The 24,360-nt window shown below is 37.8% G+C and overlaps 2 protein-coding genes across 11 annotated transcripts in view; one reads left to right on the top strand and one right to left on the bottom strand.

Annotated features, from left to right (window-relative positions):
• Positions 1 to 1,844: 1,844 nt before the first annotated feature.
• Positions 1,845 to 24,360, bottom strand: part of LOC112191779 — a 71,771-nt gene continuing 49,255 nt past the window's right edge. Inside the window, exons 1-3 of one of the 2 annotated variants that reach the window (XM_040516738.1) lie at positions 3,113 to 3,347; positions 2,680 to 2,783; positions 1,845 to 2,299 (exon numbers count right to left, since the gene is read on the bottom strand). In XM_040516738.1, coding sequence (XP_040372672.1) covers positions 2,151 to 2,299; positions 2,680 to 2,776 — 246 coding nt within the window. In that variant the 5' untranslated portion in view covers positions 2,777 to 2,783; positions 3,113 to 3,347 and the 3' untranslated portion in view covers positions 1,845 to 2,150. Of the gene's footprint in view, positions 2,300 to 2,679; positions 2,784 to 3,112; positions 3,348 to 24,360 lie in introns of those variants that run through there. The other variant, XM_024331190.2, reaches the window with a different exon arrangement.
• On the top strand, positions 3,492 to 22,446 carry LOC112191773. Of its 9 annotated transcripts, none has more exons than XM_040516732.1 (7): positions 3,492 to 3,744; positions 4,319 to 4,457; positions 4,571 to 4,654; positions 5,627 to 5,704; positions 6,029 to 6,154; positions 6,246 to 6,329; positions 22,325 to 22,446. In XM_040516732.1, exons 2-7 carry the CDS (start codon positions 4,340 to 4,342, stop codon positions 22,429 to 22,431), a joined length of 597 nt encoding a protein of 198 aa, XP_040372666.1. In that variant the 5' UTR covers positions 3,492 to 3,744; positions 4,319 to 4,339; the 3' UTR covers positions 22,432 to 22,446. The 9 variants fall into 9 exon arrangements, with proteins under 9 accessions (XP_040372666.1, XP_040372665.1, XP_040372670.1 ...); XM_040516731.1 differs by having other exon boundaries at positions 3,492 to 3,755; XM_040516728.1 differs by having other exon boundaries at positions 3,493 to 3,769; positions 4,338 to 4,457.

Below are 24,360 nucleotides of genomic sequence, written 5' to 3'. Positions count from 1 at the left end.
CTCCAGTCAAATCTAAGAAATCTAATGGATTTAAACCATTAGAGAAACCTGAGAAGAATCCTACCCCAAACATGATTTTTCTAGAACCCTCTACTAGTCTGACTAGTATCAAATATGAAAAACCAAAACACTTCATAGCAAGAGATGTCAAAATGATGAGCATCTTTGGGAAAAAGAAAGGAGTACAACTCCTAAACGCAGAAGAATTGGAATACAATGAAATAGAACAGGAGGTAAAAAACTCCGCAATTCCAAAATTAGATTTTAAACAAATCTATAAAAGATGAAAGTTTGAATTAATGGATAGCCATAATTTCAAATTATTAGAATTCACAACCCCTTCCACAACAGGAGAAACAGATCTCTTAATGATAACCCCTCAAGAAGTTGCCAGAGCCAGGGAAAAAAATTATCAATTTATGCATATTAGAGCAGCCCAATTAGGCATAAAAGTTCTTGTCCTAGAAGGCATAAAGTGTTCAGTTCTATGTGTCTTACAAGACAATAGACTAACAGATTTTCAACCTAGCCTGTTGGGAACACTTGAAGCATCTTTATGCAATCAAGTGGCATATTTCAACTGCTTTCTAAATTTCTCAACTAGCTTGAAAGATGTTGCTCACTGCTTAAGATTGAGAGTCAAGACAGATGACATTACAATGAAAGAAAATATGCAAGAACTTGCAATAGTATACAAAATATACTATAAACTGATGAGCACCACAATAGAACCTAAGACAAGGATATCAAATATTCCAGGTCTTACTACTGGATTCCTCACCAGCCAAAAAAACCATTCACAACAAATTCATAAAGTTACTTGGAATGAAGTAACCTTTCCTAGTGAATAGAAATTATCTGGTCTAAAGAAACACCCAGAAAGTGCGAAAGCTGCAATTTATGAAAGTAGAAAGATTAGAGATATCAGTCTAAAATTTGATGATCACAAAAAAAGTGATATAGGTCCTGAAAATATCAAGATAAACAGAAATTTTAGAAGATGCAGCAGTACTAGAGAAGCATCAAGTACTAGTGGCCTAAATTTGTTGTAGAAGAACCAACAGATCTTATCACCGAAGAAGAATTAGAAGCTAATCTAAATAGACCAGTAAACATGCTTAGAGCAAAAAAGCTCTATGAACTCTATGATGAAGCATAATCTTGCAAAGATACAGTTCGATTAGAACAACTAATTGAAGAAATAAAAAATGGTTATCCTCAGTGTTTATTCAGGCGGGGTTCTTCAGATCATCCATCCACTTGCTTCTGCAGAAGAAGTGGCAGTAATCAATTTGAGTTGAAAGGTGGTTGGTTAATGCACTGAGAGTCCTTCCTCCCATAGGGAAGGACTGCTCTGAGTTTCTCCTGTTACATATTAGGTCCCCTGTTGTATCATTGTAATTCCTGGTTTCAAAATCTCAATGCCAACGACGATTTGCAGTGTGTTTAAATCAAGTTCAAACGTTTATAAAATGAAAAACCTAGTATGACCTGAGTTCAGTTCAAACTTTTATGAAAAGAAAAAACTAGTATGGCCTGAGTTCAAATCATTTAGATCAGCATGTGACGAGAGTCCAAACAGAGGACTTTTTTTGTTATTTTGAAAATTTTATCTTCAAAATTGGAAAGGCATGTTCTGTTTGAAGAAGAAGATTGCAATTAGTTAGATTTAATATAATTTTGTGTTCATGGGCTCCAAGATCCATGCCTTAGAGGCAACCGACTCAAGAAACAATGTAAGGTTTAGATTTCTTATGGTTTAAAGTTGAATCACTAAACCTTTCAAACAAAAAAGAAAAAGAAAAAAGTTGAATTACTAAAATGATAAGCAACATTTGGTTTCAACGAGGAAGCATAGTTTTTCACCCATCTCACAGTTCCTCATCAAGTCTAAGTGCCTAAATTTGGTAATAAAGTAATGCTACAAATAGCAAAGCCTAAGACACAATCGTGCATGTCATCTACCATATCAGTTAGTGGCAAAATTTCTGGTGACTAATTATGATTTGATGGTGAAACAAATAAAAAAGATCATTTATTCGTGATGACACTATGATTTAGAGGATTCAAAATTCACAGCAACCAAACCACACTAAAAAAGTGTCATCACATTACATTACAGAGATAAAGTAAGTGAAGATGTTGAAGATTCATTCATCGGTGCCCGACTTCACAATGAAATTCTGACTACTGATGGGATTCATGACCACAGGTGGACCGGCAGTGCGAGGCCATACCTGGAACTTCTTGTCAGTTGCTTCCCACCATTCTTTGTTTGCAACAGTTGATGGAGTAGTTCCTAAATCCACAACACAAACACATCACGTTTAGACTACTGTTTGTAGCGATTACATATCTATCTCCTGCAACAATAATGCTCACCAAATCTCTTTACAAGATTTTTTATAACCGCCAAATCTCTTTACATTCTTTTTCACTGAATGAATGATATGTCATATACTATCTACTGCATGTCTAAGTAGTACCTTCTTCTTTCTTTTTTTTATTCGATACAAGAAAAAAAAATTACGAGGAACCTCTTACACAACCTAAACCTAAGCAGTCAAAAGAATAGAGCCAGATTTACACAACCTCAGTAGTATCTTGTTAGAAATAAGTATGGATCAAGATTTAAATAAATGAAATACCGTCTTCAAAAATGAAAACCAACTAACTTGCCTCCAAATATCTTCTTGTCAGCAACAAAATGGTCAAATGTCCATGCCACTGCAAATGATCCCAACACAGCAGGAAAGATGTATTTCGCGTGGCCCATCTTCAAACTGCAACCCAAAAACACAACCCAGTTAGTTCTGTGGTCTGTAAAGATCAGTGACACTCGATACAGAACCTACCAATTAATTAACAAGGACTGCATTCAAAATTTCAAACAAATCCCTCTACTTCAACTACTATGTTTTCCTCCAACTTGAGATTGCAATCCTTTCCCTTCCTCAAAAGTCACTATCACATAATTAAAATGCATTTCACAAACCCAAAAAACAAAACATGGATTCGCTAACTGAGAACTGCTTCCCATGATGAACAGAGGATATGACCCAAGAAAATGGTTTATTTTCATCAGATCAGCCATAAATTGTTCACAACTTACAAATGAGCAAAGCAATTGACTACTGCTTCAACACAAAACCTTCTTAAACGGATTATAATTTCTCATCTCTGTACTATATTTGATACCTACATGAAAAGCAACCACAACCCTTTGCTTGTAATCAACTTTCATCTTCCCAAATTATACTTACTATATACTAAAGGAAGATACACTGTTCTACTGTTCATTCCGGGCGTTACTGTTCATTGAGCCCCCAATTGAATGACGCTTTTGCCCTTCTCTTCTTCTTCTAATTACGGGTTGCCATGCTTCTATACGTTTCCGGACGTCTCCATATGAGGCAACCGACCTCCTCATATTTTTCCTGAGGTCTCTATCTTGAGGCAATATAGAGAACTGGGTCTGCTTCCACCGACCTCTGCAACCGACTCCAACCTTCGTCTCATCGACTATATCTCTTTCTCGTCTACCGTTACACCCAAATATCCTTATTAAACCAAGCGTTGCAACCGACCTCTGCTTCCACGGACTTCAACCTTCGTCTCATCGACTGTATCTCTTTCTCTTCTACTGTTACACCCAAATACCCAAATTGCAGCTCCCAATCAGGCAGCCTTTATCCAAATCGAGCTTCATATTCAACCGACCTCGGCGGGGGAATTGAAATCACAGTAAGAATTTGGTAAACCTCTATGGGTATTAATTAATCTATTACAGCACAGTGTTGAATTTCATTGTCTTTTTGATATTAGGATTTAGTCCAAGTCGTGTAAGCATTTGGGTTTTTAGTTTCTAGAGTTTTACAGTTGGAAAATTCCAAATGTGGAGACTTTAGATTTGTCTTTGTATGCTAAAGTTGGTTTGGGTATAGAGTGAATTCTGCAAATTGCAGTTCTTTGTAGCCGCTTTGATTAATCTTGGGGTTTTACTCTGTAGATTTGACTAATTAGCTGCATATAGTGGCAGCTAGACTATTAGATTATTAATATTGCTTTTCTTTTTGAGTTCAAATGAATTTTTTTTTTTTCTTCACGTCAGATCATTTTCAAAGGCAGGTTTTTCTTTTCTCTGTTTATCGTCGCATATGCTTTTATTATGCAATTTGTGCTTAGTTTGTTACAATATTCTTAATATTTGTTTATTAAGTGATAATATTTGTTTTTTCCATGTTTAATGACCTTCTTTGGAATCAAGTTGATTGATAAATTATTATGAATGAGGATTATGATCTAAAATTTTAATTGGATTATATATGTAACTACAGAGATGGCAGCTGAGAATGCCAGGAGAGGGATAAAGAGGTTCTTGGAACAATCCACAAGTGATCGAGTTGATCAAGGAGAATCTAAATGTAGTTGTGTCAAATCAAAGAGATTGAAAACAAGTGAGTATAGCTTTGATGCTTTCTTAAACATTGACATTTATAAGTGGTGTGAAGAAAAATAATTGTGTCTGTGCAATGTAAATTAATTCATATTGTTTCATTGTTGGTTACAGTATTTCATCCAGAAATTGCAGGAGGATCTAATGAATGTCAGAATGAAATGCAATCAGGAGATGATGATCAAAATGTCAGTCAAGGTATAATGAAGTTCTGTTTATGGCTGGATGTTTGATTTATTTAGGTAAAGATGGAAGCTTTACAGGCTACTTTGTATCTGGCGTGGGTATTCATTATTGTTAGTTTTTGAGTCAGTATTGGTAAACTAATTTGTTCAAATTGGATTGAGCTTAATGGCTGCCATAGAATAAAGTTTAGAGGGTCAGAAATCACAATTTTAAGTGTTTATGTTGTTGGTCTGCATTTTCTCTTTATCGATGAGAGTTTAAGATTTTGCTTGATTATTTCTGTAATGCTTTGGTTTAGAGATTAGTGGAGGCTTGGTATCCAGAGATTGTTTGATGAAGTTACTGACAAAGAATCGGTATCAATACTTTTAAATTTTATTTCTTCTTTGTGTACTTCTGTTGTTCTTGATGTAAGTTTCTATTTGTTGTTGGTGTTGATTTAGAATACTGAATTAGTAATCTGTGGTTTATGTACGATTTTCTATTATACATTTCCTTTGCTTTGTCAAATTTTTTAAAAATGATTTGCTCAGAGACATGAATTCTTTTGTTATGTATTCAATTTTTTTTTTTTTTTAGTATTGTGAGTAAATGATGTTCATGTATCATTCCCATTATACATGTTGCAGGTGTGAAAGGATTGATTTTAAACAGTTGATACACAGTAATTGAAAAAATTTAATGTGTCTAAAAAGCTGTAATTGTGAACGTGTATTCTATGAGTGGGCTTTGCTTGATTCGGTGGTTGTTTTAGGTTCTTAGTTTCTGGCTTTCTGTGTAAAAAATATAAATGGTAATTGTTTGACTTGAATATAGTTTTCTGTAGACTACCTAGGGATACAGAGCAAAAACTGGAAGTACTAAACAAAAACATATTATAAGTGTATCATACATATTGTTGATTTTGAATGAGTGGTTGTTTGATTGATTATTATATATTAATTTAACATTTTCTGTGTAACATGAATGTTAATTTAACTTTAGTTTTTTTCCCTGTTTTACCTGCAGATTCATTGGTGGAATTAAATGAAAATAATTCTTTCCAACAGCTCCCAACTGATGGTAGTAAAGATTCTTAATTATATATTTTTACTTTGTTTACTTCTTGGCAGTCCTTTGTTTAAACAAGTTTTTAATCAAATCACTCACATAATGTGAGCATATTGAAAAGGAATTTTTCCTTTCTTCATTCATTCAACTGTATGAACTGAATTAATTCATTCATTTTTTTAACATTTCAATCAGAGAGTTTGCATTTATTTACTTGGATATAATTGGTTGTGAATAAGTTATTTTAACAATATGGAGCATTTATGTTGAAGTTCAATGCCAGATTATTATGCATGAGCATGGTAATTTAAAATGTTAATTTAATTTTATGTGCAGTCACAAATATGGCAGCTAAAAATACCAAGAGAGGAAGAAAAAAGTTCTTAAAACAATCTTCTGGTGAGAAAGTTGATGAAGGAAAAACTGAATCCAGTCATGTTAGATCAAAGAGATTGAAAAGAAGTAAGTATAACTTTGTTAAAAATTGATATTTATGCGTGTATGTTTATGTGGAAAGATAAGTTAATTCATATTGTTTCATTTTTCATTACAGTGTTTTGTCCAAGCATTACTGAAGGATCTAATGAATGTGAGAATGGAAGTCAACTTATAGATGGTGATAAAGATAGTATTCCAGGTATAAATCAAAATCTCTTCATCTATTTGTAGTTTTTAGATACAGAAAGTGAAATGCAAACCTACGACTGATTTGGGTGATCCAGTTTTGATTTTACATTCTTATTTTGTGGCTTGGAATGTAAATGTATGTAGTGATGACAATTTACATTTGCAAGTCTTCTTAAATCTGAAAGCCTGCTGTACCTTTTGCATATATTAGTTTGGGGAATGACAGTGAAACGATGTATTAACCAATTTATTATGTTCTTTGTTGTTTGGTTTCTATGTTATCTTGGGGAATATTGTTTCAGTGGAGGGTTTGCTGTGTGCTTTTTGTTGACGATTTGAATGTATTGTTGTTATTTGTTATGGTAGTATGGTTATTCTATACGATTGCTATCTTCACTTATAGTCTGTAATAAAACATCTTTGTGAAGGAAAACTTTACTATAGGTGGCAATGTTTGTTCCTATATGTCAGTTTGGTATTTTAAATCAGTTATGTAAAGTACTCAATTCTTTGTGGTAATTATATTTCAGTGTATTGTTTGGTCTTTTCTCTTTACTTAAGAATTTGATGTAATAATAAAGAATATAGTTCAGGGGATGAAAGTTATCTACAGTACGAGATCATACCTACCAACACCTTCTTTGTCGTTTGGTTCTAATATTATCTTAGGTGATGCTGTTTAAGTGTTAAAGTTTACTCTTCTTTTTCCTGTGAAGGTTTATCAGTGATTGAATTGCTATCAAGCGAAGTATGTGCATTATTTAAGGAAGTTGAGTTAGTAACTTTCCCGTGTTTATGTTTAGTTCAAGAATTATAGACCTGTTAATTGCATATAGTCCTTCACAGTAAGATTGATCCGGCCACAATGGTATCTCTGAAAGCTTTTCATTTGAGCAATTCATAACCTAATGCAGATGACCGAAGTTGTGAAACTGCAATATTGGTTAACTGTTGGCATGGAGTATGATTTGAATTTGATGAGATGAAGATGTTGACCATGATGTAAAATCGTGTTGACCTTGCTGTTAGTCCTTTTAACAGAATATGTTATTAGACTTAATAGGATTTGGAAGCTTAATAGAATCTGTTAAGCTTAATAGGATTGTAAAGCTTAATAGGATTGTGAAGCTTAATAGGATTTGGAACCTTAATAGGATTTCCATTCTTTCCAGCTGTATTAGTTAGTTAGTTAGCTATGTAGTATAAATAGCTGAGCTCTCTCATTTTCCTGTAACGAAAAGCTTGGTTAATTGAAGTGTAGCTCCTAATCTTTCTCTCGACTCTTCTCTCTCAATTTCTGTGTGATCTTTGTAAACCCTAGCTCATCTCAGCTGCCATGGCTATCATGGTATCAAAGCTCCATAGCTCCTGGACCTGTGAGTCATGCTTCCGCACTCAAGGTTAATTGATTCTCTGTCACTTGTATACTCAGATTCAGCTTCAATTCTGGTGCGAGTTGCAGTTTGATCATCTTCATCTTCAACTCTTGGATTTGTGGCTTTGATCTTCATCGAAGCTTGGTTTTGGTCTTCATCTTCTCCTCAGGTTATTCGATCTTGATCTTGTTTCTTAGGACTATGAACTTTATGAGTTTGAGCTTTCTAGTAAAAAAGTTTGAGGTATCTAGAGTAAATCAAAGCAAATCGGAGTAAACTTGGAACATTTAGAGCAATTCTTGAGCAAAATCTTTGTGTATTTTAGCCTTATAGCAAATTTGGAGTATATAGAGCAAATCAGAGTAAAATTGGAGCCTATAGAACAATTATCGAGCAAAATCTCACTGCAAACTGTGCATACTTCAAGATTATAGAGCAAAACTGCTATCCATATGTGATATCTGTGTCAAAATTGAAGCAATTAGTGAGCAAAGTAAATTTTGAGCTGATTTCTCTCTACTGTGTGTGATTATGAGTTTCTTTGATTCAAGTAATACTGTTCTTGAAGTGTACTGCTGGAAGTTGCTACAAACAGAACTTTATTCAGTAAGATCTCTTTGCAGTAAAACATAAAGGTTACAGATGGCTCCTCAAGGTGTAACTACTCCTAGTCTTTCTCACTCTGATGTTCATTCTTTACTGAGTATCATAACTATGCGACTTGGAGAAAGAAACTTCATCAAATGGAGTTTTCAGTTCCAGTCTACACTTGCTGGAAATGGATTGTTTGGTTTTTATGATGGCTCAGAAGTTGCCCCTCCTCGATATGTTCTTACTTCTGAATTTGAAGTCACTAAGGAAGAAACTACAGCCTATAGAGCATGGAAGCAGACAGACATGGCTCTTCTTAGCCTACTCATGGCCACTTTGGATGAAGATATTGTAGATGTGATAATAGGTTGCAAAACTTCTAGACAAGCTTGGATTGCTCTTCAAGAACGTTTTTCTGCTGTGTCAAGAGTGAGTATAATGCAGCTTAAAACTGAGTTACAAACACTTCGCAAGGGGAGTGAGACAATTGAGAAGTATCTGCAACGTGTTAAGAATGCTCGAGATCAGCTCTTATCAGTAGGAGTTTCTATTCCAGATGAAGACATTATCATTGTCATCTTGAATGGTCTCCCTGATGAATACTCCACTATTAGAACTGTTGTTGAAGGCAGAGAAACACCTATTTCTCTTCGAGATTTGAGGTCTCAATTGCTTGCTGCAGAAAGAAGACTTGAAGGAAGTTTTTCTCTTTTGTCTACCATGAGTGCTATGTTAGCTCAAGGAGGTGAGACAAGGACTGGAGAAAGAGATGGAAGTAGTAGAGGCTGGGATAACAAGGGTGGAGGGAAAAATAAAGATGTTAAATATAATGGGAATGGTGTTGAGTGCTCTGTATGTGGTAAAAAGGGTCATACTGTGGACACATGCTTTCGTGTTCATAAATGCCAAATATGTGGCAAACATGGTCATCTTACAAGTACTTGCTATCAGAACCCTGACTACAAACCTCAACAAACTTCTCAGTCACAATTCAGGCCTTCAAGCATTGTACCATCTCCTGAATGTCAAATTTGTTCTAAGAAAGGTCACACAGCTGCTAACTGTTTTTACAGAACTAATGTTCCTGAGGGACATCCATCTTTGTCTATTCCCACCTGCCAAATATGTGGCCTCAAAGGACATGTTGCTTTGAACTGTTCTCATAGAACCAACTTTGCTTATCAAGGTTCTGATCCTCCTGCTTCTCTGGCTGCTCTAACTGCTCAATCAACAGGTAGTGTTAATGGTGTGTTTCATCAAACTCAAGGAGGAGGATGTCTGGTATCTAATGGATCATCCAGCTCTTGTTTTCCTGGTGGTTTTCATCCTAGCAGTGATGCTTCTTCATCCAATAACTTGGCTGCTCCATCAAACACTCATTCAAACAGTGAAATTTGGATAGGAGACTCTGGAGCAACTCACCACATGACTTCAAAACTGAGAAATCTCACAATTGCTCAACCATATTCTTCTGACAACAAGATAACCATTGGTAATGGTACAGGTTTGAATGTGGCACACACTGGCTCTAGTTGCATTAAACCTGCTGATCATGTCTTACAATTGAAACAAGTTCTGCATGTTCCAGACTTAGCTATGAATTTGTTATCTTTCACCAAACTATGCAGAGACAATGGTTGTTTTATAACTCTTGATGAAGCTAATATTGCTGTGCAGGACAAGGCATCCAAAACAGTTCTCTATCAAGGAAAGAGTAGTGAGGAAGGTTTATTTCTCTTCAAGTCTCCACCAGTATCATCCATATCCCAGCCATCTCCATCTGCTTTTGTCAGCTCATCCTCATCATTTCCAGTATGGCATCAAAGATTAGGTCATCCTTCTCAACCTGTCATGTCTAAAATGTTGTCTAGTTCACAAATAAAAGAACCTAGTTCAGCCTCTAGGTCTTTGTGTTCTTATTGTTTAGAAGGCAAGATGCACAGACTTCCTTTTAGTGATTCTGTGACAACAACATCTGTGCCCTTTACCAAGGTGCATTCTAATGTATGGGGACCAGCTCCATGCTTATCCATTGAGGGATATAGATACTATGTTACTTTCATAGATGATTGTACCAAGTTTGTGTGGATTTTTCCACTTACTAATAAATCTGATGTTCTTGCCAAATTTGTGCATTTTTGTGCCTTTGTGGAAACTCAGTTCAGTTCTACAATTAAGCAATTTCAAACAGATGGTGGTGGTGAATTCAATGGTAAAGCTTTTCATAATTTTCTCTCATCCAAAGGCATTTTACATCAAATCACTTGTCCTCACACTCCTCAGCAAAATGGAATTGCTGAGAGAAAAAATAGACATATAGTAGAAACTGCAATATCATTGTTATCTACAGCTGGTGTCCCTAAACAGTTTTGGTTCCATAGTGTTGCTCATTCTTGCTATCTTATAAACAGAATGCCTAGCAAATCCTTAAACATGTCATCACCATATGAGCTTCTATTTCATAAACCTCCAGATATCTCTCAGCTGAAAATCTTTGGTTCTTCTTGCTATCCCTATCTCAGACCTTATGCTCATGACAAGTTAGATCCTAGAACCACACAGTGTGTCTTTTTAGGATATGCTCTAGGATACAAAGGAGTCTTCTGCTATAGTATTTCTAGAAATAAACTTTGGATGTCTAGGCATGTCATTCATGATGAGAATGTTTTTCCCTTTCTTTCTTCATCTCCACCTGAGCCATCTCCCATTGATCCTGTTACTTTCTTTCCATCTTCTTCCTCACTCACTACTCTTCATCCCTGGGTGCCTGTCCCATCTACTTCAGCATTACAAAATGAAAATTTAGATACTACTCTTAGTATCAATACATCTACTTCAACAACAGGCCTGCCCTTTTCTAGCAATGGTGCTAACACAGACTATGTGGCCACTACTGATGCTGATAGGACAACTTGTGCAGAAAATATATGGGTTCATGAATCTAATAATGACACTCATGACCTTGAAGATGTAGCAGGAATTCATGAAGTAGAAGAAAATAATTCTGGTAATGACTCTGTAGGTTTTGATAAGGGATAATGCTCATACACCCGGTTTCTGATAAAATACTTCCCAAAGACCCCACTAAACTATTTTTGTTCCTCTCCACCCAGACTTCTGTCCTTTTCATTCCTTCTCACCCAACTCTTCCTTTTCTCTCCCGATCATATCCTTTAAAATATCTTTTGCATAGTATGTTCTGTTCTTTTAATCTTTGATGAAACGTGGTGGGCCCATTTTTTATTTAAACAGAAGCATGATACGAATTCATCCTCTATCCTAAAGGTAAGCAGTACACTTTACTATTCATAATTTCGATTGTTGACAGACTCGAATTAGTAGCTATCTGTAAAAGTACAAGCAAAGAACTGCAAAAGGAAAGAGAAAAATTGAGAAAACTAAAAACCTATAGAGATAATCTTGATAGAGAGTCACCTAACTATTGGGATATTATCTATAGACTACAGACTAGAATTTATCGAATAGAAGAAGAGATAGATAATCTCTTAGATGTTCTGGAAGAGGAACAAAAACCTCTTGACTATTTGAGCATTGGTTAGATCCGCACTTCACTGGTATCAGAGCTTGTAAAATAGCTCAAGGAGAACCCCTCCTTAATGGGGACAATGTCAGAATTGTTACTAGAGAAAATAAATTCTCTACTGAAATCTTCTGATGAGAAATATCAGAAGTTATTACTAGAAATATCTAGATGTCAGTTGACTCTAGAAAAATTTCCTGCTATAATCCACCAATTAGAAAGATTGGAAAACAAACTGGATTATATCAAAGAACTTCCAAAAACGGAAGAAGAAAAACTAACAAGTGTTAGTAGAAAAATCAAAGAACAGCAAAAAACGCTGGATTCTATACTGAAGGACAAGAAATTGCCTACAGTAAAAAAGAAAACTAATGGATTCAAACCATTAGAAAAACCAGACACAAATCGTGTTCCAAACATGATTTTTCTGGAACCATCTACTAGTCAGACTAGTATCCGGTATGAAAACCCAGAAAAAAGAGAAATGAAGATGTTAAACATCTTTGGAAAAAAGAAAGGAGTACAACTCCTAAATGTTGAAGAATTTGAGTTCAATGAGATTGAACAAGAAGTAAAAAATTCCTCAATCCCCAAGTTAGATTTTAAACAAATCTATAAAAGAGGAAAGTTTGATTTAATGGATAGCCATTATTTTAAACTTCTGGAGATTACAACCCCAGCAACCGCAGGTGGAGAGACTGATCTTCTACTCATCACTCCAGCAGAAGTTGCCAGAGCACAAGCGAAAAAATATCAATTTATGCATATTGGAGCAGTCCAAGTAGGCATAAATCTGCTTGCTCGAGAAGGTATAAACTGTTCAGTCCTCTGTGTGCTACAGGACAACAGGTTAACAGACTTCCAAGCTAGTCTGTTGGGAACACTCGAAGCATCTTTATGTGATCAAGTGGCATATTTCAACTGCTTCCCCAACTTCACCACCAGCTTGAAAGATGCAGCTCATTGTCTCAGACTGAGAGTCAAGACAGATGGCATATCCATGAAAGAAGATATGCAAGAACTAGCAATAGTATATAGGATATACTATAAATTGATGAGTACTACAGTAGCCCCTAAGACACGGATTACAAATATCCCAGGTCTTACTACTGGATTCCTCACCAATCAGAAGAACCATTCACAGCAGATCCACAAAGTTACTTGGAATGAAGTAACATTTCCTCTTGAATGGAAACTATCTGGTCCAAAAAAGCAACCGGAAAGAGCAAAAGCAAAAATCTACGAGAGTAGAAGAATAGGAGAAATCAGCCTCAACTTCGACAATCACAGAAAAAGTGATGTCTGTCCTGAGAACCTCAGGATAAACAGCAATCTTCTAAGAAGAAGCTACAGCACCAGAGAAGCAAGTATCAGTGGTACAAAACCCACTATAGAAGAGCCGATATCAGAAGAAGATCTGGAAGCCGATCTAAACAGACCAGTCCATATGTTTAGAGCCAAAAGACTCTATGATCTTTATGAAGAAGCTGAGAATTGTGAAAATCCTGAACGATTAGAAAAACTAATCGAAGAAATGAAAGAATTCAAATTCAGAAAGACAAGAAAAGTCTTTCCTTATCAAGATATTGAAATGGAAGATGGAGAAAGCTCCAGAACTTTCATCAAAAAAGAAACAAGGGAAACAAAACTCCCATTCCAAAAGGCCCCCACGGGTAGAAAAGGAGAAAGAAATTCTCAAAGATTTGTCCCAGAGGACAATCTGCCCAGAGTTCCTATCACCAACTACGGAATCTGGTTGAATCTAGACAAGAGTTTAGACAAAAGAAAAACTATTGACCAATGGGTAGACAGCCTGATGATGGCTTCTGCACTCACCCTTGGAAAATTTGAAGCACCAGATTTGCAGGTATACTATGAAACTACTCTCACTGGAGTAGCAAAAAAGTATTACCTATCTTTCAAAGAAACTGCCAGAGGAAGAGACTGGCTTGAAGAGATAAAAAATTCAAAATCTCCGTATGATTTTGCAGTACCCCTGTACGATCAGTTCTGTGGAGATCTCTCAAATCTGAGTGATAAAGCTAAAGAAACGGCGAAATCAAATATCTATGCTCTCAAAATCTGTGACATGAGATATTTTGAAGAATACCTGAATGAGTTTCAGGAATATTACTGTACTATTGGTGAACTAGAGAATACTGATCTAGTCAACCTGTTGCACAGAAAGCTCCCTGAACCATGGAGAACAGCTGTGAGAGAAAGCATAGCTGAAAAACCAATTGAAAGATTTTCAGTTGGAGGAATTGCCGATAGAATCCGGCAACTACTAAAGGAGCAATGCAAAGCCAATCTTAGAGCTAAGATGGCCAAAAAACAACTCAAAGGAGTTGAAAATTTCTGCTATGGAATACTTGATATGCCCACAAACTGGGGATGTCATGAATCCAAATTCCACAAGAAAAAGAAAAAAGAAAAATATTACTCTAAAAAATTTAAAAAGAGTAATCAGAAGAAGAATTGGAAGTTCAAGAAAAGTTCCAATTACCAGAAGCAACAAAAAGAAGGTCCAGAAAAGAAATTCTTCAAGAAAAAGAAGAATTCTTCTCAGCATAGACAACCTAGCAAGAAAGCTTGCAGATGCTGGTTGTGCAAAGCTGAAGGACACTATGCAAATGAATGCCCAGAAAAGGGTAAAAGATCTACTAAAGCTCTCTTTGAAGAATATGAGCAAATAGTAGAAGTAGCAAATATGAAAGGCTACGAAATAGCCTATTCTGATGATGAAGAAGACAGCAGGTCAGTCTATTCTGCCTGGTCTGAAGAGTCTGAAGAAGAAACTTCATCAACAGAGTCTGAGAATGATTCTGAAGTAGGGTACTTCGAATCCAGACAAATGAATGTTTTGAAAATCAAAAACTGGGAAGGAAGCAAGACAGAATCCTTCATGTCTTCCTATCAGGTGAACCCTGGTTCATTTGTTTGTGACTACTGCTTATGTCACGAAAAGAATGGTCTTCCTATGTTCTGTGAAGAGTCTAAGAAGACTTATCATAAAGAATGCTTCATAGCTGAAGCAAGAAGAAAAACCAAGAATGGTCTTGTCAGCCAGCTGGTTGAACAAGAATATGAAGAGTATTTTGCCGAACAAAAGGCAAAAGAAGTAGAAACTCTGTTCCGGGAAACCATGGAACAACCTTCTTCCTCGAAAAAGGAAGAAATCATCGATGAAGAAAAAATCGATGAGGATATTGAACTGGTTGAAATACCAGAAAATGTTGAACTGGTAAAACCACCAGAAACAGTTCATCTCTTGGAAAGACAAGAGACTACTGACACATGGGATCTACTAGGCCAACCATCGGGCAAGTTTGATTATAAAGTCAGATATGATCCTCCGAGCTGGTTCAAAGATCCAAACAACAAAGAAATAATTCCTACAGATTGGGATGATAAGTCATCCACTCAAGAGGGATTTCCAGAAGAAGAATGCAAACCATTCACTCCAACAGAACAAGCTCAAGAAAGTGAGCTTCATCAGTCAAAAGTCGTCTCTACAAGTAAATACAGCAACTACATAGAAATTGGACTAAAATTCCCTGATCATAAAAAATATCATCTACATGCCTTTGTAGATAATGGATCGGGATTTACTGTTGCAAAGAGATTTGCAATACCAGATGAACTCTGGAAAGAAGATAAGAAAAAGTCAGCTACTGGTGTTACATTTGATGGAAGCCATCTCACCATGAAGAAAGTAGCAAAAAATGTTCATATCACCATTGGTGGAGGAACATTTATCATCCAGAATGTTTGGCAATCTGAAGGCCAAGGATCTGATTTCTTGTTGGGAAATGATTTTATTCTCCAACAACGTTTCATTCAGGATGAGGAAGCGATAGGCTTCAGAAAAGGAGAACGGGTGTTCTGGGCAGACCGGCTCACACATGCATTCAGTGTGGTAGGTCCCGGTTTTAAGGTGCACTATCAGAGATCGCAACAGAATAGTGGTGATCTTACCCCATACAAACCCAAATTCAAACCTATACTCCAAATCAAACAACAAGAAGAACTGCTTGTTGAAGAATCTTCAGAAGAAGAAAAAGAAGAAACTAGTGAAGACGAAGAAGCTAGTTTCATCCTCGAGCATAACCTCAAGCACTTTCAGAACAAGCTTGAGTCTCAACAAACTCCCACTCTTGACAAAATCAAGAAACTACTCGAGCAGAATGTGGATACGAATCCTCAAAAGTTTTGGGAAAAAGACCCAGTGGTCTGTGAATTAAGATTGCATGACATGAACGCCATCTGCCATGTCAAAGCCATTCCTCAGTATAAAGAGGAAGATCAAAAAGAATTCAGAAGTGATATTGAAGATCTCCTGAAAAAGAGATTAATTCAACATTCCACTAGCCCTCATCATGCTCCAGCATTCTATGTGAGAAATCATGCAGAGAATCTACGAGGAAAAGCTAGAATGGTAATTGACTATAGAGATGTCAATAAAAAGACTGTCAAAGACGGCTATCAGATCGCTCAAGTCAGAGTCCTGATCAACCAACTCAGAGGAGCCAAAGTCTTTTCGAAATTCGATGCAAAGTCGGGTTTCTGGCAGGTCAAGATGCATCCAGAGAGTATCCCTCTCACTGCATTTGGAACACCACAAGGCCATTACGAATGGTTAGTAATGCCTTTTGGTCTAAAGCAAGCTCCCTCAATCTTCCAAAGAAAGATGGACAACATCTTCAAGCATGTATCGGAGTTCTGCGTCGTCTACATAGATGACATCCTGGTCTTCTCCAAAAACAGAGAAGAACACATGAAACACCTCCATGAGGTAACAAAGCTGATAGTTCAGCATGGAATTATCCTAGGAGAAAAGAAAATCTTCTTTATCCTTGATGAGGTAGATTTCCTAGGGATAAACATCAAGAATGGAGTAATAAAACTCCAACCTCATATTCTTGAAAAGATCTGGAAGTTCCCAGACAGAATTCCTGATGCTAAGAGTCTAGAAAGATTCCTTGGTGTCATAAATTATGGGAGAGATTTCATCCCTAAAATCTCAGGATTAACAGCAATGTTATCTCCCAAAACAAGCTCCAAACGAAAATGGAACTTCACAGAAGATGATGAAAAGATCGTGAAGCAGATAAAAAATCTCTGCAAAAACCTCCCTCCTCTCCAACAACCAGAAGAGAATGATGAGATTATCCTCCAAACTGATGCGAGTGATAATTATTGGTCTGGTGTTGTTTTGGCAAAAGCGCCTGGAACCAACATTGAAAAGATTTGCAAATTTTGTAGCGGCAAGTTCAGCCCTGCAGAACTGAATTATCCCACAGGGGAAAAGGAAATCTTAGCTGTCAAGAAAACGATTTTAAATTCTCCAGCTTTTCTTGGAAAACCCTTTACTGTTCGCACCGATTGTGCTAGAGTAAAGAATTTCAAAAATTTTAAACTTGATAAAGCTGCTGACAGAGGAAGATTAGCAAATTGGCAATTATTTCTTAACCAATATGATTATACTGTTGAATTAATTGCAGGAAACAAGAACTATCTACCAGACGCATTGACCAGAGAATTGGCAATGTTCAGCCAAAGAGAAGACGACGAAGGTCGTAATCCCAGAAGTAAAAGACCTGGGAAAGAACAAGAACCTGAAGAAGATCCAAAAGAAACCAAAGAAAAAATCCTTAAAAGGTTTCTGCTAAGCTCAAAAGGCTTGGCCTCAACTGATCAATCCCAGGGTAAAGGATTGGCTAGCCCGTCTCAAACGGCAGACGGTAAAGGCTCGTCAAGACCGTTGATGGCTGCTGCTTTGCCAAAAAGCAGACCAACTCCTAGTGGAGTTATAAATGTTTTTAATTATGAACTAAGAACTTTTGATACTCCTGTGTTCAGAACTGGCAGGAGACTAGCTTATCACCAGAAGGCAATCCTGGATAATCTTTTATTTGCCTTTCAAGAAAGAAGCAGTGGTCTAATGTTCCCAGCTCTCTTTGCCTTAGCTGAAGAACTTTATGAGAATGCCAGACCACAAACTGAAGAAATCCATATACAGCAGAGTGCTGTAAGAAAAGAAAAGATTTCCTTCCTCGAAAGTCCAGAAAGTGCTAAAGTCCCTATCATGGCACTTAATGAATCAGAGTGGCATGAATTCCACAATCTGATAGGAAGGCACAATTCAGAAGACCTAGTTCCTCCAACACTCTTCATTGTTGCTGGACCTTACGTTGGAAGATACTTGGTAAATGTTCAGAGTGAACATCCTCAAGAACACAAGCTTTGGCTTGTTGAAAATGGTTTTGTCCATAATCTGTGGACTAAAACTAATGATGATCTAAAGGGTTTGCCACCTATTATTGTCAACACAGTCAAGAACATCCGGAAAAATGACTGTACACTTCGGCTGAAGTTCAGATCTACTCCCCCAGAATGGAGTCAGAAGGCAAACGGAGAAGTTGAATATATTCCTCCATACCATTATGTACGAATTATTCAAAGACAATATCTTCAACCAGCCTGTGTAGCATACAATGGTCAACCAAATTCAAGCATTCCTTGGATGAAAGCTATGGCTCTGGAATACATAAAAAAGATCATCTCTGAAGACATCAGCAACACCTTCCTGGCAGCAGGAGAAAAAATAATCATCACTGCTTACGATCATCCTGACGTAGTCAGCAGTGACCTATTCCTATCTCTCACCAGAAAAGAGATAGATTCAACTATGGCATGCATGCGGTGGGTGGAAAAGCTTGACATTGACAACCACTATAAGATGTATGTTGATACTGACGTTGAAGACAATGCTACCACTGTTAGAATGGCCCAGACGGACAACAGCTCCTTTGTCTTTGGCTATCATTCAGAAACAGACGAGAACATGTAGCATCACGGGTGAAAAACAGGTGAATTGTCCAAAAGCAAAATACTGTAGCACTTTTGACTTTGAGAAAAGTTAAAGCTACTTTTCCAAAAGAAATGACGGAAAGCAATTCACTCACCAATTTTCACCTCTGCCTTTTGTTTTTCTCTTCCCGACCTCCACCAGCAGGAGCACTTAGAAAAGCAAAAGTGGTTCACGGAGCTGTCCTGTAGATTTTATGTTTTGAATTCTAGTTTGAGTTCCGCTCTCTATATATAGAGCGTTAAGTTCCATTTGTAAGGCATCAGAAAATTGAGAGAAGAGTCTTCACTCAAGAAGTAAGAAAGCCATAGTAGCAGTGTGTTTCTCATTCAGCAATAGTGTGTTTTCATTACAAGTAAGTATCTGATCTCATTCTTATGGCTAGCTAAACAGTTTTTGCTGTTTACCTAAGGATGAGGCTCTGAATTATTAGCATGTATTACTGTTGAATAAATAAGAGATACCCACCCGGTTTGTCAAAAACCTTTATTAAACTTCTATTTTACGTCTTTGTTCTATCTGTAGTTATTTCTCATTCCTGCATACCATCCACAAACATCACCATCCATTTCCTATTTGCCTTTTGAAAATTGAAAAGTTTTTGCTAAACAGACGAAACCAGTTTTAAAACTAAGATTGAGACAAGCAGCAGTGATTCCGCCTGTTAAAGTATCCGTTAGGCAGGAAGCCGTTAGGAGAAAATGAGGCATGTTGAAGGCTAGTTTTGTTTTCGTCTTTGTTTTTTAATAGAGTCTCTAAGGGAGGCAAAAGCTCTAAAAATTCAAAATAGCATAGGAACAAACCCTTTTTAGTCTTTTCCTAAGCAAATAGTAAGATACGGAAGGTTTGGTGCATTTGGGAACAATACTTAAGAATTTTGGGCAAACGGGAATTACCCCTTTTGATAATTATAGTCATTCAGATGTTGATGTCCCTGAGAGTACAAGTGAAAATCTCACTGATGCTGATAATGTGAATCAAATGGTTGAGCCTACTGAGATTAGTCTTGGTATTGCTGAAGAAGTCCCTCATCATACAATGAATGGTATTGCTGAAGAAGTCCCTCATCATACAATGAACAATGTTGAGTCTACAGATACTGTGACAGGTGATATTTCTGCACTTAATAATGATGAAGTGAATGCTTTGCAGTTTGGTGGAAATCTAGATCATAATCTTCCTCAAGAACTTAATTTCATTGTTCACCAAAACTATAATGACCACTCCATGATGACTAGGGCCAAGAATGGCATTGTCAAGCAGAAAAGTTTTGAGGACTTTTACTGTTATTCTGCAGTTGCTCAACAAAAACTATACACTGAGCTTCCATTCTTTAGTGGATTTACTGCTGTGTTTGATATAAGTGAAATTGTTGAACCAAAATCATTTAGAGCAGCTTCTGGTAAAAGTGAGTGGGATCAAGCAATGTTGGAAGAGATTAAGGCTTTACAGAAGCAAGGTACATGGACTCTTGTTCCCTGTCCACAAAATAGAAATATTGTCGGCAGCAAATGGATATACAAAATCAAGAAAAATCCTGATGGCAGTATTTCTAGATATAAAGCAAGGTTAGTAGCTCAAGGGTTTAGTCAAGCTAAGGGGCTAGATTATGAGGAAACTTTTAGTCCTGTGGTTAGACATAGTACTGTGAGAGTTTTACTTGCACTTGCTGCTATGAATGGTTGGGAATTGAGGCAGTTAGATGTCAAGAATGCTTTTCTGCATAGGGAACTAAAAGAAGAAGTCTATATGTCTCAGCCGCAAGGTTTTGTTGATCCTCAATATCCCAATCATGTCTGCTTACTACGAAAATCTCTTTATGGTTTGAAACAAGCTCCAAGAGCTTGGAATGAGAAATTTACCAGTTTTCTACCAAGCTTAGGTTTTCAGTTTTCTCACTCTGATCCAAGCTTGTTTGTTAGACATTCATCTGCAGGACTGGTTGCATTATTACTATATGTGGATGATATAGTCATTACTGGTTCAGATACTGCTGGTATTCATGAAGTCATCTCTGAGTTAAGCATGGTGTTTGACATGAAGGATCTAGGTTCATTGTCATATTTCCTTGGTTTAGAAGTCACCAAAGTTCAACAAGGCATCTTACTTAGTCAATCTAAGTATGCTAGAGATTTGCTTGCTAAAACAGGAATGGAGTCTGTTAGGTCTTGCACCTCACCTTGTCTTCCCCACTCTCAGATGACATCAAATCAAGGTACTCTTCTTAAGGACCCCACTATGTACAGGAGTATAGTAGGAGCTTTACAATACTTAACTTTCACTCGTCCAGACATAGCATATGCAGTTAATACTGTATGTCAGTTCATGACAAGCCCTACAGATATACATTATGCTGCTGTTAAACGAATTTTAAGATACTTGAAGGGAACACTTGATAAGGGTATCTTTTATCGTTCTTGTGGTGCTTTGCATGATGCTGTGAATATCAAGGCATTTTGTGATGCTGATTGGGCTGGAGAAGTGATACAGAAACGATCTACTACTGGCTTTGTTGTCTATCTTGGACTATGTCCTGTGTCTTGGCAGTCTAAGAAACAAGGTAGTGTCTCCAGAAGTTCTACTGAGTCAGAGTATAGGAGTCTGGCCAATACTGCAGCTGAAATTAGTTGGCTTAGACATCTTCTGTGTGATTTGAAGATTCGAGTTCCTTGTGCTCCTTTGCTTAAGTGTGACAACTTGTCTGCTCTAGCATTGGCATCCAATCCAGTGTTCCATTCTAAGATCAAGCATTTGGACAATGATTTTCATTTTGTCCGTGAACGAGTTCAACACAATGATCTTCGTCTTGAGTATGTTTCCACTACAGAACAAACTGCAGATGTACTGACAAAGGGGTTAGCCTCACCTATATTTCGAACTCACTGTGTCAATCTCAGACTAGTCACCCTAGCTGAGCTTGAGGGAGGGTGTTGACCATGATGTAAAATCGTGTTGACCTTGCTGTTAGTCCTTTTAACAGAATATGTTATTAGACTTAATAGGATTTGGAAGCTTAATAGAATCTGTTAAGCTTAATAGGATTGTAAAGCTTAATAGGATTGTGAAGCTTAATAGGATTTGGAACCTTAATAGGATTTCCATTCTTTCCAGCTGTATTAGTTAGTTAGTTAGCTATGTAGTATAAATAGCTGAGCTCTCTCATTTTCCTGTAACGAAAAGCTTGGTTAATTGAAGTGTAGCTCCTAATCTTTCTCTCGACTCTTCTCTCTCAATTTCTGTGTGATCTTTGTAAACCCTAGCTCATCTCAGCTGCCATGGCTATCAGAAGATTCAAAAAGTTAATTTCAAATTCCAGCTTATAATGATAGAATTCGGTTGCTAGGTTGATAAACTACTGGATTTAAAGTTTCTGTTTGGTTTTTGTCTTTTTTTTTCCTCTCATAACTAAATGAAAACGTTTCCTTTCATAACTAAATGAAAACGTAATACATATCTTGATAAATAACAGCTTTGTTTATTATAATGTGTCAATTTAAGATTTTTTATTTAGGTGTTATCTTAATCTGACTTTACTTTTTTTGAGCTGTTATACAGATCTATCAACAGAATTAAACGAACACAATTGTTTCCGATATGTAGAAACTGATTTCAAATATTATATGCAGGTCAATGCCAACGATCATTTGGTCAAGCGTCATATCAAAAGGCGAAGTGTCACGGGCCGACTTTATACGCAGTGGAATTAGCCCGTGAGGCGCCAAGGTTCCTATGAACCGAGGCCAGCCTATCTTCCTTACTTCCCTGATACTCCATTTTTCTTTTTCTTTCGGTGTACTTCTTCTTGTCAACTTGACCCCCTTCGACATCATCCTCTTACTTGTTGAGGTTTACCAACGAAAGCTACTCCCGCATGAGTCTCACATCTTGTGACTAACCGATCGCTTCCTTGTGTCATGGTTGTCTTCCAAGACACTCGCCCAATCGATAGGCTTCATCCCAGCTTGAGCCAGCCCACTTCTGACCCGCGTGCGTCCTGCACGTCGATAGCAAGTAGCATGACTGTGTACCGAGACCAAGTTGGCATTCACATTTCTTCCATGAGTCCTTCCTTAGTAGCTTGCACACCTTCATCACTTCGTGGGCATCTCTCGCACCACCCACTCAGCTCCAAGACAACACATGTCTTGCATATTTCACCTCATAGGCATCACTTATGCGACCCACTCAGTCTTCAGCTCAAGGGCAACCCATGCCCGTTTACTTTAACCTTGTGTGCATCACTTACGCACCTTACTTGACAGCATGTGCCCATCCTTGGAGAAATGCGCTCCTCTCTCGGCATCTCCTCGCCTCAAGGTTCGCCCCTCTCGGCATCTCCCTTACAAAGTGTCACGGTAGCACTACTCCTAAGAGCTGCTCGTGACATCCTCCCCCACTTATAATGTCAATGCCCTCATTGACGTGCGCTCCTTCTTTTCTTCAAGATGCTCTATAGGCTTGCAAACACAGATGCTTCATTCATTGACTACTGTCCCCCCCCCCATCCTTGGGATCACTTCTCGTGACGACCTTCTCGTGCCCACACATGAACTTGGCAAATGGATTCTGTCACAACCTTCTCGCACCCACTCATGAACTTGGCAGATGACACTCACGTCACAGCCTTCTCGCGCCCACTTGTGAACTTGGCAAATGACAGCTGTCCCACAACCTTCTTCCGCCCATTGGTGAACTTGGCCAGAGACAACAAACGAGCTGCTCGCGTGCTTCAACTTCTGCATCAGCCATCTAGAGTACATATTCCACCACCGCACGTGTTCTTACCTTCTTCCCTAATCATGCTGGTTCCTCTCTTGAACTCCAAGCTTCTCTTTCTCACTCCTTTCAAATCATCTTTGGCCAGACACCCTACACTCTCTCGGTTGCCCCTTGTGGGTTGTCTGCCGCTCTGAACCATCTTCGGTTCCAGACCTCCTTGCACCCACTCAGTTGCTCAGAGTCTGCTTCTCTTCCTGTCTTGTGGCCCTTGTGGCCTTGGTGGGCTCCCCCACTTTTCTTCGACATTCTCATTTGAAACTTGTTTGAACAATACCATCTAAGTTACCCCTTGTATAATTCTTTCTTTTAATGTCCATGCGGTATTCTCACAAACTTGACCATCATGGCCTCTGATCTTCGCTTGCCCGACCCACTTTGGTCATTGCATAAGCTCACTTGAAACCAGAAGAAAGGTTACTTAACTCACTTTCTCTTGATATGATAGCTGACCACTCATGTTAACCGTTGTGGCTTACATGAACTCGAACATCTCCGGAGCAACAATGAACTGCTTTAGCTTCCTTGGAGAAATGCGCTCCTCTCGCGGCTTACGATCTCAAGGATCCTTCGAGAAATGCGCTCCTTTCGCGGCTTACAGTCTCGAGGAGAATGACAACTTATAACTTCCTTGGAGAAATGCGCTCCTCTCGCGGCTTATATTCTCAAGGAGAATGCGTCTTTATCAACCGATATTGCGGCTTATAACCTAACGCCGATGGCATAAGGATCGCCCTCATCCGAACCTCGTCCCCGACGTCAACCCGAAATATCGGCCTTTCGGCCAATACCGTCCACGAGACATCCTGACTCGTGGAAACATATGCCGCCCCTTTCTGACGACACATGCCCGGTCCCCTAGGCCCCCACGGGTGCCCGGGAGAAG

This window comes from Rosa chinensis, chromosome 3 (genome assembly GCF_002994745.2).
Source record: "Rosa chinensis cultivar Old Blush chromosome 3, RchiOBHm-V2, whole genome shotgun sequence".
Lineage (NCBI taxonomy): Eukaryota > Viridiplantae > Streptophyta > Magnoliopsida > Rosales > Rosaceae > Rosa > Rosa chinensis.
This window is presented reverse-complemented; position numbering and strand designations above follow the sequence as displayed.